The sequence below is a fragment of the Capsicum annuum genome, chromosome 11, assembly GCF_002878395.1.
Source record: "Capsicum annuum cultivar UCD-10X-F1 chromosome 11, UCD10Xv1.1, whole genome shotgun sequence".
Lineage (NCBI taxonomy): Eukaryota > Viridiplantae > Streptophyta > Magnoliopsida > Solanales > Solanaceae > Capsicum > Capsicum annuum.
In genome coordinates, this window is record NC_061121.1 from 35,507,216 (window position 1) to 35,527,533 (window position 20,318).

A 20,318-nucleotide genomic window follows, 5' to 3' on the forward strand; every position below is an offset into this window, starting at 1 on the left:
ATATATTTAATTTCTTAAAGTGTTCACTTTAAGAAATTAAATATATTGAATATTTGAGAATTGAGATTTGAGAGAGAATGAGATTTGAGAGAGTGAAAAATTATGTGAAAAATGATTTGAAGTTGTAGGGTATTTATAGAATTTTTTTTGGGATTAAAAAATATTTTTTAAAGTTAATTTTTTTTTTTTAATAAATGGGCCCAAACTAACCGTTTGGACCCCAAAAACGACTATATAGCCGTTGGGCCAACGGCTAGTTTGGTCCAAAATCTCAAATTTTTTTAAATTTTTTTTTTTAAAAAAAGGTATCCCGATCGGGCCGGGCCGGTTAACTGGCGGGCCTTGATCGGACTTGGTCCAGGCCGGGTTAGCCGGGCCCATTTTAAAAAAATAACCGGCCCGGGACCCGAAACCCTAAAGCCCTAGGGCTTACTAGGCCAGGTTAGTTACACCCGGCCCACTTGACACCCTTACTCCGACCTAAAGGCTAATGTAAAAGGACCAAAATACATAACGTTATCCCATGTTAATGTATAGAGAGCGTAAACTTGCACTAACATGTCTCACAATTGTCTAAACTCAACTCACGTTATTATTGGTGGGTGAACACAAACTGATGAATTACTCATCACAATAATAGAAAAAGTCGACATCGAAGGATCAATGATGTAATTCGTCAGACATATTTTCAACACTTATGTGATTCTTCAACGAAGTAATACATAAACACCTAAGCTAGTGTTTGGCCATAGATTCTCAACTATTTTTGGCAAGTCATTTTTAGGTAAAAATTTGGGTGAAATTTCGCCATGTGTTTGGTCATAATATTTGAAAAACGTAGTTCATTTTTAAAAGTTCACAAAAATTGAAATTTGACTCAAATAGCCTTTGAGAATTTGAATTATTTACTAAAAATATTTGTCAAATAATGACGAATTATATGGCCAAACATTATTTATCAAGTTTTTCTTTAAAAGCTAGGTGAAAAATCTATGTCCAAACGGTTCCTTGAAATAAGCAAACTCAAAAGTTCACAAACAAAGCTCTTAAATATATACACGCCCCGCGTCACTACCCATTAAATTCATCCCGTTTTGGGCACAATTCCGAGCGTTTTGGGTGCATTTCGGAGCCTGACGGGGCTTTCACAACGTCTATTGACGAGGCCAACGTGGGGGCATCTTTGGGAGGTCAAATTACAAGCTCGGGTCAACATTTATGGGGCTTTAGAGCCTTGACTAACAGCTGAACAAGACACTGCACAGAAAATCAGGACACTAGACAAAGGCCTTTCCACTAGTTTATTGTGCCCCTTGACTAAGGGACATTATATATATCTTGTAAGGCCCTCTTGGACAGACCATCATACTTGTTTTACTCAAGAAATATAATCAGAAAATTGGCTCTTCGGGCCTCCCAAATCGAGTGTCTTCCTTTGCTATTTTCCTTACGCGTTTGTGTGAGTTTTCAAAGGTTCTTGGGGACTGATTTTCAAGCTGGTTAGGATTGAGTTTAGCATCGATATTGAGAGTGTTAAGCTGTCCGCACGTGGCTAAAAATAGGCCCGTGACACTAGTAATACATTGCATATGAGCTATCATTTTCCTAAAGAAATAGGGCAGCTTTAAATATATTTCATACACCCGCGCAAATTAACACGAAATTCATCACTTCTCTCTTCGCTATTGCTGGATCGATTCTCTCGTCGTTGCCGTTGCAGCAACCATACACATACCCCAGGTAATATAGTACACACTTTATGCTACTTTCTCTCTCTAGGTTTCACCCCTAATTTTTTTTTTCTTTTTGTAGGAAATTAAATATGGAAAAATTTGATTGGTTTATCTACCAAGAGTCGATTGAACATAACTCATCTAGGTTTTTGTCTCGATTAAAAAGTGAAAAACATACCTGAAGTACTTCTATTTTTTTGAAATTTCATATCTTAACTAGTGTGTACGGGTTTCCTACCTGAATTATCATCAATTATGTATCAAAACACACATAAACTATTGAGTATTTGAGTTTCGTAGCTGAACTTTCGAGTGGAAAGAAATGAGCAATTTATAGTTTAGGTGTGTTTTGGTAATACTTGGTGATAGTTCAGGTAGAAGAAACTCACACGCCTGCTAGTGTAGGTGCTAGTTTAGGTATGGAACTCAAAAGCTAGAATACTTTAGGTGGCTCGGACACCACGGTTATCAAAAGAAAAGTTTTATCTCAGTAGAGTTCCCTAGCAAGATTTTTAATGAGGCAGCTAGTGAAGCCTTTGACTGGATTTGTGTATTTTTTTCTCTTCACTAGAAGTTGTTTCTACACGATTTTTTGTAGTAAGGTTTTAACAAGTTCATTATCTAATAAAAGGCATCCAAGGGGGAGAATTATGAAAATTGAAACTATCCATTTGATGTCCATAATTTCTGTAGAAGAGACCCCCATTTCTATAGCCCCAAATAGGTGTTTATGACACTCCTTTGGTGTTCTCTGTGTATTGTCAAATAGTTGGTGATTGTTCAAGTAGTAAACTCACACACCTAATTGGTTAGTTATGAAACTTGAAAAATCGGAACAGTTTAGGTGGTCTGGACACCATGGTTATCAAGAAAAGGCATCTAACGAAGCCTTTAACTGGATTTGTGTATTTTTTCTCTTCACTAGAAGTTATTTCTACATGATTTTTTCTCGTAAGGTTTAAACAAGCACATTATATAATAAAGGTGTCCAAGGGGGAGTGTTATGAAAATATCAATTTGATGTCCATAATCTCTGTAGAAGTAACCCCCATTACTATAATCCCAAATAGTTAGTACCACACCTTTGGTATTTTCAATATATTATTACAAGTAGTTGGATTACATGTAATGATTGTTGACTTGGATACACTAAATGAAATAGAAAACTACCGGTTCACTTTGTGTTCCTGCTTTTTATCTTTTATTTTACAAAAAATCTCTAAGTATGTTTGTTTTGAAAAGTTCAGATTTTTAATTTGTTGTTTTTATCAAAATTTAAAAAGTTCAAATTTTCTTCAACTTCCACTTATTTACGAAACAAACGCTCACATTTGAAAGACAATAATTTACATTTGCTTTGGCAGCGGGGGAATTTAAACTCCTACGTGTAGTGAGGAGGTGAAGAACATGAAATACAATTTTGACTTGTCAGAGCACCATGACGAGGAGGAGGGCCGTCAGTCACAAACACCACCTTCAGCTTCAACACCCAAAGAACTCGAATGGGTACCTTTACACCACCACCGTGTCTTTTATGGTCCCAACATAGATTCTGCCACCCCCGCAATGCCCAAAAATCTTTTGTGTTGGGATGGAGCTTCTCGTCTCTACTTTTGGGACTCTTACAAAAGATGTTTGCATCGACTCTCTGTTCGCTTGGGCGAACCGGACCCTACTTCCATTCTTGCAGCTTCTTCCTCTAAGGTAACTTGTCTGCCGCAAGTAGAAAATTTATAGATTTTATTAATGAACTATGTATTCCCTCTCCATCGTTTCACACATTGGACATGACAATATCCCACATTTATGCTTTAGTTTTCTTAAGAAAGTGAGCATGAGAAACTTTATATTAGAGCTTGAATTAGAAGATTATGCCATTTTTCTCATTTGAAGAATCATAAGATTGTAGTAATAACATATAGAGTGCGGTTCTTAGGTTTTAAGTATGTCCCTTAAACTAGTCAAAAAGAATTTATAAGCATGGATTTATTAGAATAATTAAGCATGTCGACTTAGAGTAGAGGGGTAGTGTGTAGGAGTGCGTCCTTAATAGAAGGAAGGAGTGCTTTATTTGTAGTTGTGCGTGTAGTTGTAGTGTTATGCTTTTGTCTTGTAGATTCTTGTTCGTGGTGTTTTGGTGATGTTTGTGATTTCGGATAGATAGTTTATAGTATTACGCAGTGGCTATCTTGTTTCTTTTATTATCTAGTGCTGTGTTATCCCATTTTGTTGCTTGTTTTTATGTTATTATGTTTGTTATACCGTTATTTGTCCTGAACTGGGGGTCTATCGGAAACAACCTCTCTACTTTATTTGAGGTAGTGGTATGAACTGCGTACACTTTACCCTCTCCTAACCCAACTTTGTGGGAATACACTGGGTATGATGTTGTTAATTAAGCATGAAGACTTGAGCTCGGATAGAGCAGAAAGGATATAGAGGATTTATATATCAGATCCCAACTAGTTTGTGTTTGAGGTTTAGTTGATTGTTATGTGATGAAAACTTGATATTACCAATTTAGCTAAAACTAAAAAAGATGCAACAATTAAGTTATACTAGTTTAGCTGATTTCCAACTTCTATTACAGCTTCAAGTTGCATTTGTGTGTTGCATTTTGAAGCAAATGGGGAATAGAAAATTGAAACTGTTTGATCTTTATGAACCTTAGAATATATGGGATGTATCTATAATTTTTGTTTCTTTTTCACTTTTTATTCCTGAGTTAAGTCATAGGGTTATTTCTCCAAAGTCCAAGGAGCTGGATGTATTACTCTTTGAGTTCCTCAGAGTTTTCTGTTGAAATGTGAACTTACCTTCTCCAAAAGTAAGAGAATAAAAGCCAAACAATTTGCATTATCAGTTGGCTTAAATTTCAGTACACCATAAAACTCATATATCTCTTGTCTTCTTATACGGCCTAGTTGAGACAATATTGCTTGATGCTCTTGGCATTTTATCTGAAAACGAAAAATTGTGCTAACTTAAACTTTGGCATTAAGTATTTATTTAATTTAAATAGATCATCTTACAGGCTTTGAGATAGTTGTGACATCAGATTCATTCTGTAAGGCAATAGATTGATTAGACAACAATCTTCACTTGTTTAGCTGAACTGTCATTGATCGACTGTATGCTAGAATCTTTATTCTTGTGGACTTCTACAAAACACTCTTTCCTCTTCCAATTTTTTCAGCATCTTTTTTTTGCTGAGCAATGTTAAGTGTGGAATACATATAACAAGAATTGAAGTCTAACAGTCCTATGCTGTGTTATCAGATCACTAGTCCATTGATGGCATATAGAACATATCTTTTTGTTCTGCGTTTTTTTGAAGTGCATTGGTACTAGTACTACTACCTGATATCATGCTACTAATTTTAGAAGCTGCGTATTTGATGGTGCTGGTTGTTGCTTAGGTACTGCAAGCGGATGTGGAATTGAATATTGAGGTCCAACGAATTTCCATCAACAGAAATGGATCAGCGCTTCTTCTAGTTGGCTTGGATGGTTTATACGTCATGTATCTCTACGGGAGGACTTCGACGAAAGAAAATACAATTATTTGCCGGTATAACTTGCTTCCTCCTTTTGGTTTTGTATTACTACGTTTTCTCTGGACTCCACTGTGTCTGGTTAGCAGCAAGGGAGTAATTCTGGATTTCTGTCAACTGAGAATGTGACAAGGATTATTACGTGTTAGCTGGTGTTTCATTAATGGTTGTGCAGCGAAGATGTGGATCAACTAATGCTTGCATTAGGTTAGTCTGTCTACATAGTACCCCTTGTTGGGGTTCGGCCCTTCCATAGACTCTGGTAACATGGGATGTGTTGTGCACCGGGCCGGCTTCCCAGGTGTTCACAGATCTGCAGAACATATCGAACTGGTTAGGAGTGCATTCAGTGATGCTTGGTTCATTAAAGGACATATTACATATTTGGGTTTTTATTAGAAAGAAGAGAAGCCTGAGAGTATAGAATGTTGCCGCCTTTGTCATCACAGGGGAGTTGTGGAAAGGAGAAATAAGAACTGCTGAGGGGGTATAGAATGAGTTTGCTATTTGAGAAATAACCTATTGTTTTTAGGTAGTCTCTGGTGCACCTAGGAGGTTCCTCTCGTATAAAAGTTTCGGGTGTCGTTTTTTGAGAATTATACTCGTGTGTAGGTTCTTGTCCTTTTGATACACTCCTTATATATAGGAGTTATCTCGCATTGATAAAATTATGTACCTTATTAAAAAGATTAAACAAAATTTTTTCAAAGCATCTCTGGTTTACTTTAATTTATTGTGTTTTAATATCAAATAGAGGACCTTTATAGTCATTGAATGCAGGTTGTATGGTTGCACCTCCTAACTGGCTAATTTACGTTTTATTATGTAAAGTGCAATATCAGGTAATGTCAAACGGAGAAGAGTTTCTTTCTAAGAATAAAAAACATTTATTGCTGTAATCCTTGAGCAAACCAGTCAAATTATCCTCTCACCTCTATTAGGAGATTAAATCAAATTGACACGACAGTTCCTTCTTCAGTACCAATATTTGCGGGTAATTATGTTGTTTTCTGGTAATCAGTTGTGGTGCATTTGAAGTCACATTAAGTGTGTTCATTTCATTTTGCCGGTTACAGGACAATTTTAGTTGGTTCAGAGATCTGCTTTGACAGAAACAATGCAATACGCACGTTGAAGGTCTGTTGGCACCCTTACAGTGACACACATCTTGGAATCCTCTCTTCTGATTCTGTTTTCAGGTACATGTTTCTTCATTGACAATTTAACATAAGACTATTTGATGGCAATTTTACACGTGGAGCCCAAATTCTGGGTTCAGTAGCACCATGTTATTACATAAATTGACACTATCTACACAATAGCTTCTTTTCCCCTCCCCTTCTCTCTGGGTGTGCATGTCCGAATGATCACTATTTTTGGGGCTTGTAGCTGTCAGAGCTTGTTGAATAGGTGTGTAGCATTTCGTTTTGTTCTTCAATGGTGGGATTAGTTTTTCCCAATTTCATCCCTACGGCTTTGTTAACATATCATTTGCATGTTAAATCACGTGCTGATTGGAGAATTATGTGTTATTTCGGCTTGTTGACAAATTACATTGTGTTATATTTACTGATGTATTACTTCATGTCCAGGGTTTTTGATTTGTCTTCAGCCCTTGGTCAGCCAGAGCAGGAGTATTATCTACAGCCTGTGGAGCCTGGCAGTTCGCACAATGCTACATCAATCTGCCCTGTCGATTTTTCTTTTGGGGGTGATCATATGTGGGACAGGTTCAGTGTAGGTTCAATTCTTTATCACTTTTCGTTATATTATAGACTAGTGCGTATAAACTCAGGTATACTGTGGTGATGCACTGTTGACAAACTTTGTGGATTTCATCGAGTAGACTTCATCAGTGAGTCATGATATTTTCGCTTTATGAATATGTTGGATGATAAGAAGAAAAGAAATGGCATGGTAATAGTTATGAATTGTAGCTGCATCGATATGTTTATTGATAACTATATGTTGAACAAGTGTATCACTATATAGAGTTAGCAGATTTAATGTCTATTTTCTAATATCGATCTTACACAATGATGGTTATTGATCAAGTGGTTTTACCATCATTACTTTGTATGTGAAATTTGAGTAATTATATTATTTTCTGCAGGTTTTCGTCTTATTCAGTGATGGCTCTGTTTACATCCTATGTCCTGTTGTTCCATTTGGAAGGTAATTTACTAGAGATCATAATGCTGCTAATCTTAAGGTTCTGTTAGTAGATGCTTATGAACATAAATTTAAATATGATGGTTGTGAAATGATATGACTTTTTTCTTTTTATGGACTTATACTTCTACCAGCCGGCAAAAAGACTATATTTTCCCATAATGCTTCTGACATTTCTTGTCTTATTTTCTTTATTATCTAGCAGTATGTTATCCCATCTTGTTGTGTGCTTTTCTGTTTTTTGTTTGTTACACTGCTTTATGTCTTGAGCCGGGGGTCTACCGGAAACAACCTCTCTACTTCATCTGGAGTAGTGGTATGGACTGCCTACACTTTACCTTCCCAAGACCCCACTTTGTGGGAATACACTGGGTATGTTGTTGTTGTTGTTGGTTCTGACAGTTGCTGTGTTCGCTCACTTGTAAACTTTTTCAGCTTATATGTTGTTTTCCTATCCTTTTGATACTCATCTGTTTTTATATAAGAGATCTCTAGACTATTGTCCTCCCCTAAAAGCAATTATTCACCCCCCATGTGTCTCATTTTCATATTCTTCTCAAGACTTCTAATTTGCATATGTTTATCCTTCTGCCCTGTTGCTATTTTCGGTCCATGCAAGTGGAAGGTCATAAAATTTCACTTGATCTCACCAAAGTAGCTGCTTTCTGTTGGAACAGTGTGTACAAATGGGAATCTGTACTGGAGTTATATAGTGATGCTCATATGTTTGGTCTGAAATCAACGAATTCAAAAGCTGTGAAAAAGTCAAATTTGGCAATATCTTGGTTGGAAGCAACATTTCCTGAACTAACTCGGAAAGAAGTTCACGCGGAAACTGCTGCTGTTCTTAGAGCTCAGCCTTATGCTTTATTTGATGCTTCAATCTCATTACAGGTTCTCTATTAACTTACAGTACTTGTGTTCTCGGGTATAGCCACCTGGTCCATATCCGGCCATACACATTTTGATTTGCTTAGATGGATGAGAACCATCTCAGACGTTATGGGAAATTAATTTCTTGTTCATTACATGTTGATTTCGTATTCATTAATCTTTTTCTTATTTCTCTTGTAAGTCAAAGTCAATGCCACATGTGAATATTCATGAATATGAACTCTCAAATTTGATTACCCTAGTTGAATTGCTGTGCAGCACGCGTCTTTTCTTTCACGGGGAGCAAACTATTTGATTTTAACTTTATGTTCATGGATCGAATTCTATTTGTAGAATTTGAAAAAGCAGAAAAGGCTTCTATGTTTTTCAGTTTATCTTTATGTTCCATGAGAAGGGGTATTTATACAAGTGAATCCGAACTAATTAAGAAAAGACAATCAAGTACAACAAAAGAAAATAGTTCTTTTAATTACACTGGGAACAGGAAAAATTAAAGCCCCCCTAAAATCATGCTAATTAATTAACACAATCAACATCTCCCAAGATGGAGCAAAGATGTGCTCATGTCGAACTTGCAAACCAAAGAATGAGAAGTACTTATGTTTTGGCATTTTATAAAAAATACATCCGCTACTGTTTTTCTGATGGTACATGAAGCAAACTCAAGGTGCCATTAGTAAATTTCTCTCTGATGAAGTGATGAAGTGCCGATTAATTTCACAATATTTTGTTTGGTCATGTTGGATAGGATTCTGCACTATGATTACAGCATTGTCACAGTACAAGGAAGGTTTCCCTTTTTCAGACGATCTCAATGCTTGCTGTAACTTTTATAACAAAAAGAAGCTCACAAACACCCTAGCGATAACTCTATCTTCTGCTTCCTCTCTTGATCTTGTAACTACACTTTGCTTCTTACTTCTCCAAATAACTAGGTTCCCTTCTATGAGTGTACAATATCCAGACGTGGATCTTCTATCATCTAAATATCTACCCCAATATGTATCTATAAAAACATCTATAGAGGTGATCTTGTTTAGAGAGAAACAAACATTTCCTTGAATCAGACTTTGAAAATGTGAAAAGATAGCTTGCATATGAGCATCTCGGGGATCATGCATGAACTGACTCATCAAACTGACTGAATAAGCAATGTCTAGTCTAGTGTGAAAGAGACAAACGAGTCTTTCAACCAAACTTTCCTTATCGACTGAAGAACATTCAGCTTCAGCAGATTGCATAATGGCTTCTTTTGCTCCATTACTCTTTGATTTAAGTTATTATATTAGGTCTTATCCAGACGCCAAACAATTCCCCTCATTTCTTTCTCCAACTTCACTTTCCCGTCAGGTAGTGTTTTCAACTGTGTAACTATGGAGAATCATCTCTTCTTCCGTATTGCTCTCCCCTTAAGGAGGTAATGGTGTAATATAAAATAGGTCTCAGATGAAAGATGATAGCATTTGACTCTTTCTGTGTAGGAGAATATCCAATAAAGACACAATTAAGGTTCTAGGATCAAGTTTTCTCGAGTGTGTAGAGTAAACAAAGCAGATACAGTCAAAACATCTTCGGAGGAACAATATATTTATTCTTACCTCTTGAAGCCTTTACAAGACTCTGAAAATTGAGGGTATTAAGTTGCATTCTGTTGATAAGATAGGCAACAGCTAGAATGAGATACCCTAATAGTTTTTTTTTGGATTCATGGTAAATGTAAGAGATCTTGCCGCGTCTAACAAATGCCTAATTTTCCTTACAACAACCACATTTTGTGGACTAGTGCAGGGGCAAAGCTTGATGGATTATCCCATTAAAATCTAGATAAGCACCAAATCTTTTATCTATGTATTATGGGCCATTATCAGTTTGCAAGATTTTTATCTTAGCCTCAAATTGAGTATTAAATCATCTAATGAAATGAATGAAAGCAAGAGAATATTCCTGTTTCTCTTTATGAAAGGAACGAGGCTATTTCCAGTGATTACAAAATACCTTTGTTTGCTCTGGCTTATGTTTTGGTTATATTATGGAACTGTTTTTCAGAAGAGATAGCTTGTTTGTTTCTATTCCCAACTATGTAACACCTTATGTTGTTACACTGGCTTCACTTGCAGGGACCTTTACGTAAAGTAAGTCACGGCGTTGAAGACAAATCTGTTCATCCTCCCGTTTGTGAAGGGCGTGCTGTCAGTTTTCTTTATGATTTAGTTAGCAAAGATTCTATCCTAGTAACTGCTTGGAGTGGCGGGCAGTTGCAGATAGATGCTTTAGCTGATGAAGTACAGCCCGTCTGGAAAGTTGGTAGCCCACCTCAGGTTTGTCTGGATTCAACTGATAGTATTGTTGGCCTTGCAATGATTTGCGAGTCATTGTCTAGTGACACCTCCATTTTGAAGCTTGATCTACCACCTGATCATACCTTATGGTTGGGGCATCCACCTCCTCTTTTGAGGTTGGCTATTGTGGATTTAGCTCTGCCCAGAAGAAGCGGTTCTGTTTTATCAATGTTTGTTGATCCCATTATTTCAGAAAGAATATATTGCCTTCATGATGGAGGAATTGATTCAGTAGTGTTGCACTTTTTGCCTTTCACTAATCAGAGTCGTGACAGAGAAGACATGAGAAGTCCCTCTGTGCATCCCGTTCTTAGCACTTTCCAAGGAGAAGCATCCTCAGCCTTCCCACTTTCTGGTTTCTTGGCTCTGTCAGATTCTTTTGGAGATTCATGGATTGTGGCTCTTACTCCTTCTAATGAGTGTATAGTGGTTGAGATGGAGACTTGGACTACACTTCTTCCCCCAGTTATTGATAAGGTTGACAAACACATAGGCGCAGAAGTGCCAAAAGATCCAGATATTTCTACGATCATAAGCAAAGAGCTCCTTACTGGCCCCAAGGTAGTTCTTTTGCCCCCTTCATCGCCTCATTTGCAGTCAGTTTCTGCGGATTCAATTGAAGGTCGATCAACCCTTCATCAGTATTTCAAGCTTTTTCATGAAAACTATGTTGAATATGCCCACAAGGTAACATTGTGTTCTTACATTAATTTTGAGTTAAGAGTTGTCTTATTATTTGATGTGACTTTTTCCTGCTGGCCTTCTTTCTTTTTGAGTAAGATGTTGTCTTATTATCTATAATTCTTCAATATTTCCCCCTCGGGGGTGGAGGTGGGTTGGTGGTGGGTGGGGGTGGGGGCTGTGTGTGCGCTCCTTATTCTTTGTGCTAGTGAAAGTTTTGGTGTCTATATGCTTTTATGACATAATATTTTCTGTCATTTTTAGAATTGTTCAACCATGTACCCACCTTGAACATGTCTGGTCCACAATTTCTCAAAAATTAACCTTTTCTTTTCGGACAATGGAGTGGCTTTTTGTAGTTGAACTGCTATATGTATCATGTACTTGGTAGTTCTGGAATGTTCATCATGCTATATTTTCTGAAGTTACGGGAAGAGTCCAGAGAAAGAAACTCCTCTCTAGATTTTTGGCAATACACTGTTTCCGGCCAACTTTAGTCCAAAAATCCAAACATCCTTAAAATCCAACCCCTTACATCAGTCCACACCTTTACACATCCTTTCTAGCAGCTTTTGCAAACTCAATTCAGATTTATTTTGAATTAATTCGTAGTAATATTATGCGAGGATGAAACTGGAATAGTATTCTTAAGGTAATAATGGAAAGAAAAACTTCCTTTGTTACTGGATTGAAGACTTCCCAAACAATAACCACGGAAAAGCTGTCATGGTTTGAACTCACTGAGTGGGGAAGATAACTTATGAGCAGGATGATGATTGATAGACAATCTATAATGGATACTGCAATGTCTTAAAACTAACTTCTGAAGGCGTTGATTGGGATGATTATGATGGGAGAGCGATTCATAGAAAGAAAGAGGCTCTCTCTCAAACAGTGTCTCTGACTATCGCATGCAGTTGGAACGGATCTGCATCAAAACAAGTCTTTATCAGATTGGTGGCAATTCCGAATTACTTAAGGATTAAAACGTTTTCCACACCATATAAAAAAGGATTTCTGAGTTTGAATACTGGAGAGATGCGCTTTGCTTTGAGATAGGGTGAGAAATAGGGATAGAAAATCGAGAGAAGTATTCCAACAGCCATCAACATAGAGGTACGAAATTAGAGTTTCAAAATTTGAATTTGGGATGATTCACAATAGGAGCAAGAAAAAGTCCTTAAACCCCCCACCCACCCACAACCCCAAACAAAAAGAAGAGCGAGAAAAAGCATGGTCTGAGATAGGTGATGGCCCAACTCTGTTCTCTGGAGGTCGTCCTATGGCAAGCTTTGGAAAGTTAGAGTTTTCAAATAAATATAGTTGTTGGAACAATCAAAATGCTGGCCTAAGGTATGCTTGCTAACTCTTAAATTTCTTGCCAATTGAAGTTGGGGGTGGACCAGCTCCTTTTTGTTCTTAGCATAATGAAGGAAAATAGCGACGATGAGCTGTAAAGATGAGTAATGGACCATATCACAAGAGAGCCACTTATTTAACCCACGTCTACTGCAGATTCTTAATTAGTCAACTTTTGGGAATCGATTCAATGCATTTCAGTTGTGTAATTGGATTTAATGGAAACATCATTCTGCAAATATGTTGGATGCTACTTCGTTTCTGTGGAGCATATTGCATAGATATTTCTATATACCTTGTAAATTGAGTTCCCTGCCGTGCATTTCATAGTATGGGATTTACCAAATAAAATAATTGAATAAGATTTACCAAATAAAAAAATTGAGTGGAAGACTTATTACATTTCTCTTGTTATGATGGTGTTGTTAGTCCCCCCTATTATCTGAGGATGTTTATTTCAAATTTCGACCATGCGTTGCTTTTATCGGAGGAGGAATTTGATCCTTCGGTTCTATGCCCTCTTCCTTCTCATTTCTCACTTGGGTCAGGAGCAAAAGAAAATCTTCTTTATTTATCTTCTTCTTTTTCAGCTTTTTGGACAATGGACTGATTTCTTCATGTGATGTCAAACGGTATTTTTGTTCTGTTATCAGGTGTACTTTGAGCTTCAACATCATGCACCTCATGTAAAGAAGATCATAGATGACCAGCATTCTCGATTGCGCAAAGCACAGCAGAAGATTTTGGATGTCGAAAGGAAACAGGAAAAGATAGCTGATCGTGTTGAGCATGCAGTTCAGTTTCACAGTGAGCTAAAGGAGCGCTTGCAAAGCCTGGGACACCTGCCAGCAGCACATAAGAGATCTCTATCTAAAGCTGAACGAGAGTTCAAGTCTGAACTTGGTAATATGCTCATCAAATGCTAATGCTTAATGTAGTTTTATTTTGGTTTACTGTGAACGCTAGCTTATCATTAGTGTAGAAGCTGGTAGAATGCTCACAAATATGTCTATTCTTCTGTATTTGGCAAATAGACTGCTTTTGCCACCTCCCACCAGCAACAAGTACCAGGTAACTCTATCCAGGCTCGGATAGATGGAAGAAATCACCTAGTGTTGTTGTCTCCGCTTGATGGGCCTCCTGCAGACTGTCTTTACCACCTCGCTGGATGCTGTAGAAGCCACCCCTATGGAGACTGGCCTGTAATTCTTAACAATGGCCGATGAGTTATTTGTCAAGCTTAATACATAATAACCCCTCTAGTTCCTTGAGTCATACCCCCACGATTTGGACACAGAATAGGTGCATATCTTTCCAACTCTCTGATCGTGGTAAGAGCTTAATTTTTTTGTTTAAAAAAACTGAGATAGAATCGGCTGTCCAGATCGATTCAAACGATTCAATGGTCTAAATCCTTTTTATTCTATTATTTCTTTTCATTTTCCCCTTTTTAGGGTTTATCTTTTCCGTCACCTCCATACCCCAACTCCACCACTGGAAATTGTTATGACGGAAGGAGGTAATATGAAAATAAAGGAAGTAAAGAACACCAAATATAACGTGGAAAAACCCTTCAAATTGAAGTTAACAACCATGGGATCACAAAGATTCAAACAACTCCACTATAATAATAAGAGGGTTACAAATATTCTCCCAAATGGCTACACAACAAGTGCCAAACACAGAGAAGCAATGGCTACACCAGCAAAAATAAATCAAATAAATCAAGAGAAATCACCCAAAATAGTGCTGCTGTTTGAGACTCAAAACCATATGCTGCGGACCTCCAAATCCGATCTCTACCGTTCAAATCAAACACCACTCGGTCAAAATTCCAGTCCGATCCAACGGTGAACGAGCTGGCAAACACGATCTGAAGGTGCTTGGTCGGAGAGCAAAAACTGCAGCAAAAAAACTCGCTTTCTGTCTTCTCTCTTTGGTGAAAGCTCTCTTAAAAAACATCTCTTATGTGCTAATATCTCTCAAAGATAAATACCAATGGGCATGAATAATTCTCTCTCAAATAGTTATATTTATAGATGATGGGTGGTGCTTTTTCCTAAAGCCAAATCAACCCCAAATAGGAATAGAAATCCGAATTCTTTTCCAAATGAGATTGGAAATCGAAAGAGAATAGGATTAGGCCATGGGCCTTTGGCTGGAACATGGGCTACAACCCTCCGGCCAAGGGGCCAAATGGACCTTCAAGCTGAGGAACTCATGACGGGCTTCATGCCTGCCAAAGTTCTACAATACTCATGCTTCTTTACAGTCACCGCTTTGGTTAGCATATCCATTGGATTGCCATCAGTGCGTATCTCCTCAACTTCTAGACTTGCAGCTAACCCTAGCACCGTACGAATAGAAGACATTTTCACAACAAGAGAGAAAATTTCATCAAATTCAACTCCCTTTCTCTGGCCAAAGCCTTTGACAACTAACCTCGTCTTATACCTAGGCACAGAGGCATGTTATTCTTGCTTTACTCTAAAGATCCATTTGTTTGTTGTAGCTTTCTTACCTTTCGGTAATTCCACAGACTCATATTGCCATTTTCGTGGAGTGACTTCATCTCATCTTCCATTGCTTTTACGCACTCATCTCTGAGAGTATCTTGCATGGCTTCATCATAATCTCCAAGCTCTCCCAAATCAGTCAAAAGTACACTCATTTGGAGAATAACGTGTTGACTTTGTCTTCTCCGTGGAAGATTTTCTACAAGGGTTTCTGGAACATTTGAAGCAGTCACCTAAGCAGGAGTTGATTGTTGATCAACCACAACATCATTAATTGAACCGTCTCTAGGTTCTACACCCTCTTGATCATCATCTGCATCATTATCTTTATCTTGGTTCCTTCATGTGCAATAGGTGCATCAGTAATAGAAATTGGATCAATATCAACTAAGCTCTCATTATTCGGAGAGTATGTTTTCTCAGTCATGTCAATATCTTCAATAGTTTGGTCTTTAAAGAACATCGCATCAAGACTTCAAATAAGCTTCTTATTAACCGGATCATAAAAACGGTAACCAAACTCATCTTGACCATAACCAATGAAGATGCACTGCTTAGTTTTGACATGCAGTTTTGACCTCTCAACTTTTGGAGCATGCACACAAGCCTTACACCCAAAGACTTAAAAGTGATCATAGGAAACATTCTTAGCATTCCAAACTTTGTTTGGAACATCACCATCCAAAGCAACTGCAATAGACAAATTGATAACATAAGCAACAGTATTAAGTGCTTTCGCCCAAAAGGAATTTAAAACTTTAGCCTTTGAAAGTACTTATCTAACTCTCTCAACTATTATTCATCCCTTCTACCAAGCCATTCAATTGAGATGTCTTGGGTGGAGTTCTCTGATGATTAATTCCTTGCGATTTGCAATAGTTATCAAAGGGACCAATATATTCACTGCTATTGTCAGTGTGAATACATTTTAGTTTCTTCCCAGTTTGTCTCTTGGATAAGGCTTGAAATTCCTTAAACACATCAAGTACTTAGTCTTTGGATTTTAAAGGATATATCCAGTGCTTGTAAGAATGATCATCAATGAAAGTAACAAAGTAAAGTGCACCACCTTGTGACTTCACTTTAAAAGGACCACACAAGTCAGAGTGTAATAGCTCCAATAATTCAGTCTTTTTCGTAGGAGGATGACTATGAAACAGAAGTCTTCTATTTTTCGGTTCAGCAATGAACACATCATTTCACCCTTGTTTGTTTCACATCAGCAAACAAGTTCTTCTTAGAACATGTGATCCCTCTTCGCTCATATGACTGATCCACTTGTGCCACAATTTCGATAAAATGTTACTTTCCACCAAATATATGGAGTCGCTGAGGATAGATCCTTGAGTCACGTATAAACTAGAATAATTTCTTCCTCGAGCTACAACGAATGCCCCTTTGGTGAGTTTTCATTGGCCATTGAACAAGTCATTATGGTAGCTATCATTATCTAGTTTCCCTACGAAATATCAAGTTTAGAGGAATGTCTGGAGCATGCTTGACATTATGAAGGACGAACATTGTACCAATATTAGTCTTAAACAAACCGTGCCAAAACCAGACACCTTAACCTCACTAGGATTGCCTATCTTTAACACTCCGGAGTTAACAAGACTGCAGGAGTATAAGATGAGAAGAAGTCTTTCCTCGGTGTGACATGAGATGTAGCTCCAAAATCTACTATTCAACTAGTATCTTGGGATACAAAATTTATGACGTTTTTATCTCAAGCAAAGAGAAGGTCATCTCGGACAACAACATTTATTCCGTTATTTTTTTGCTTCTTTCCTTCTCTAATCTCGTACTTTAACTTATAACAGAATCTTTTAACATGTCCTTTCTTGCATGATAGCATGAACGAGTCTCATACCCTGACCTTGACTTGCTTCTGCTTTTATCTTTATTCCTTGTGTTTCTTGTTTTGTCTCTCCCCCGATCTTCTGTAAACAGAACATCTGAGTGTAAGGATGAATCCTGAAATTTTCTCCTTGCTTCTTCATTCAAAACACCTCTCCTGACAAATTTCATAGTCACCTTATCATCAGGAGGTGAATTTGTTAAAGAAACACGAAAAGTTTTTCATAAGTTTGGTAGAGTTTTAAGAAGCCAAATCCTTTGAGTCTTATCGTCGAAATTAACACTCATTCCAGACAGCAGATCAAGAACACCTTGAAAATCATTTCTATGATCAAAAATAGGATTGCCTGCCTTGTATTTAAAGGTCATTAGTTGCTTTAGCAAAAACATATTATTGCCGATTTTTGAACCGTAAAGTGTCTTCAACTTTTCCCACCATGTTCTAGCATGTGTCTCATTCACAATATGATTGCGAAAATTGTCTTCAACCCATTGCTTTATATATCCACATACTACTTGGTGCTTAAAATCTCAATTTTCATCGGGTTTTGGAGTAACAAAAATGGGAAGATGCATCTTCTTTACAAATAGAAAATCTTTCATCTTGCTCTTCCATATGTTGTACTTGCTCCAATTTAAACATACCATTTTGCTCATATTTGCCTCCATCTAAAAACCTTTGCTAGAAAATCAAGGCTCTGATACCATTTGTTAATGCGGAAGAAGGTAAATACGAAAATAAAGAAAGTAAAGTACACCAAATATAATGTGTAAAAACCCTTCAAATCGAAGGTAACAACCATGGGATTACTCAAACAACTCCACTATAATAATAAGAGGGTTATAAATATTCTCCCAAATGGCTACACAACATGTGCCAAAGATGGAGAAACAATAGCTACACCAACAAAAATATATCAAGAGAAACCACTCAAAACCAGATGTTGCGGACTTCCAAATCCGATCTCCACCGTTCAAATCAAACACCAAGATGTTAGGAACACTCTGTCAAAATTTCAGCCTGATCCAATGGTGAACAAGCTGACAAACACGATCTGAAGGTGGCTGGACGGAGAGCAAAAACTGCAGCAAAAGAACCCTCTTGTGGCTGGTCGGAGAGCAAAAACTATAGCAAAAGAACTCTCTTTCACTCTCTTCTCTCTTTGGTGAAAGCTCTCTCAAAGACAAATACCAATGAGCATGAATAATTCTCTCTCAAATAGTCCTATTTATAGTTGATGGGTGGTGTTTTTTCCTAAAGGCAAACCAACTCCAAATAGGAATAGAAATCCGAATCCTTTCCAAATAGGATTGAAAACCAAAAGAGAATAGGATTAGACCATATGCCTTTGGCTGGAACATAGGGTACAACCCGACAAACTGGTATCAGAGCCAGGTTACTGTGAGAGTATTATTGGGGAGAGAATTATTCATGTATAAATAGGACCTATTTGAGAGACTTTGGTGAAATTTTCATTCCTTGTCATGAAAATGTCTTCTACTCGTATGGTTCTAGGCTTAGCTGTTACCAACACTTTTTCTTCTCCACCACGACATCGCTTTCAAGACCTCGACCATCCCACCTCAGACTAGTCTAGTGGAGATGCTGGGTCAAAGAGGAGTTTTCCGGCGTTTATGTTTTTTTTTTGGGTGGGAGATGAAGCGAGCCTGGTGGTATAGATAAAATGTGAGGTAGATTAGAGAAGGTGGAGATTGTGTGGAGGAGGATGAGTGGTGGTTGATGTTGAAAATCGGTTGGTCGCGAGGTGCTGTAAAGATTTTTTTTAATGGCTGAATGGGATGTTTATGCTAGAATTGAGGGTGTAACAGAAAGTTGATGACATTTTCTTTTCTTTTTGCTGAAGTCCACGTAAGGGAGATTGCGGCTGGTGTTTCTCTTTTCTTGTGGGTGGTGTCTGAGAGGAAGAGAGTGTTCTTGTGTTGAAACAAATGGAGGGGGGTCTGTAATGGTGATCCAATAGTGTCTCGCTGTATGAGTGGTGTGTAAGTGTAATACTCATTCCAAGATAAAGTTGTCTTAGGTCATCCAGGGGGTCTTAGCTACATAATTTTGTTTATTAGGTGCGTAAACGGAATCCTATTCTTTAAGGGTGTGTAACAAGAAATAGGTGTAAGCTGGGGTGGGATAGTATGTATTAACTTTCTTTTGGCTTTAACCTTCCTGTATATGTAACTGAACAATATGCTTTACGTAATGCAGACAGATATAGGGGAGTGGAGTTGGACGCACTGCACTCTTCTATTGAAGCAGTAAATGCCAGGTTGAAAAGATACACACATTCTCCACAGGCCAATCGGTCAAATGAACAGCGACAACTATCTATGAGGAGAAAAAGCCATGTTCAAGAAAATGAGATGTCACTGCTTAAAGCATCACTCGAAAAGCTCTCACTGGTGAACATTGAAAATGCAAAGAAGGTTAAAGCAGTTGAATCAGCACTGAAATGTCGAGAAATAGGCACTTCATGATATCACACTGGTTATTTCCCTTAACTGCATGACTAGGATAGCATGTTGATTTTTGCTTCTGATGCACAAGTCAGAAGGTTGGGATGTACCACAATCACATTTGTAAGCAGCCTGATTGCCTTTCCCATTTTCTGACTAGTAAGTGTGAAACGATTTTAGTCATCTCCTCCTAGCGCAGGCCAGAATGATTCATTGTTTTCGTCGTCGTCTTAGATAACTGAATGGAGCTGAGTCTTTTTTTGGAATGTTTTTTTTTTCTTTTGGGAAACTGGTGAGTCTTTTAAGCAACATCCTCAATTATAGCCTAGCACCAGCTAAGATGAGCCATTGCTTTTGCTGTAGTGTTAACTGTCAAGTATTGGAAAAATAGCCAAGTTTGTAAGAAAAGCATTGTCCTGTCCACTTCTCCTGTTCAAGTATCGAGTGTACAAAACAAGTTTAGGAGCAATTTCTTTGTTTGGTTTGCTAGTGTCGAAGTAAATGGATTTTGGGGCTCCAATGAGATGTCTGTCGAAGGATCCGTTGTTCTTTTTGACTGTATTTTTGATTCATTTGATAGGCTAATACTAGACAAGTTTGAAGGAGAATGAAGGACATAGAAAAGATTCTCCTTTTCAGGAAATGTTATTTACTAGCTTGAAAAATCTATTGTCCATCTAAGAAATGATGAGAATCGACTTAGCCCTAAGAAATGTCTGAATACAGAAGCAGAAGAGGCGAAAA

At 37.6% G+C, this 20,318-nt stretch overlaps 1 protein-coding gene across 1 annotated transcript; it reads left to right on the forward strand.

Moving 5' to 3' along the window:
* Positions 1-1,602: 1,602 nt before the first annotated feature.
* On the forward strand, positions 1,603-19,840 carry LOC107847735 (nuclear pore complex protein NUP88). The gene is made up of 10 exons (XM_047398718.1): positions 1,603-1,740; positions 3,098-3,437; positions 5,153-5,304; positions 6,364-6,486; positions 6,880-7,024; positions 7,401-7,462; positions 8,137-8,353; positions 10,471-11,379; positions 13,386-13,635; positions 19,327-19,840. The coding sequence occupies exons 2-10, from the start codon at positions 3,141-3,143 to the stop codon at positions 19,593-19,595; spliced, it is 2,424 nt and encodes an 807-aa protein (XP_047254674.1). The 5' UTR covers positions 1,603-1,740; positions 3,098-3,140; the 3' UTR covers positions 19,596-19,840.
* Positions 19,841-20,318: the final 478 nt, after the last annotated feature.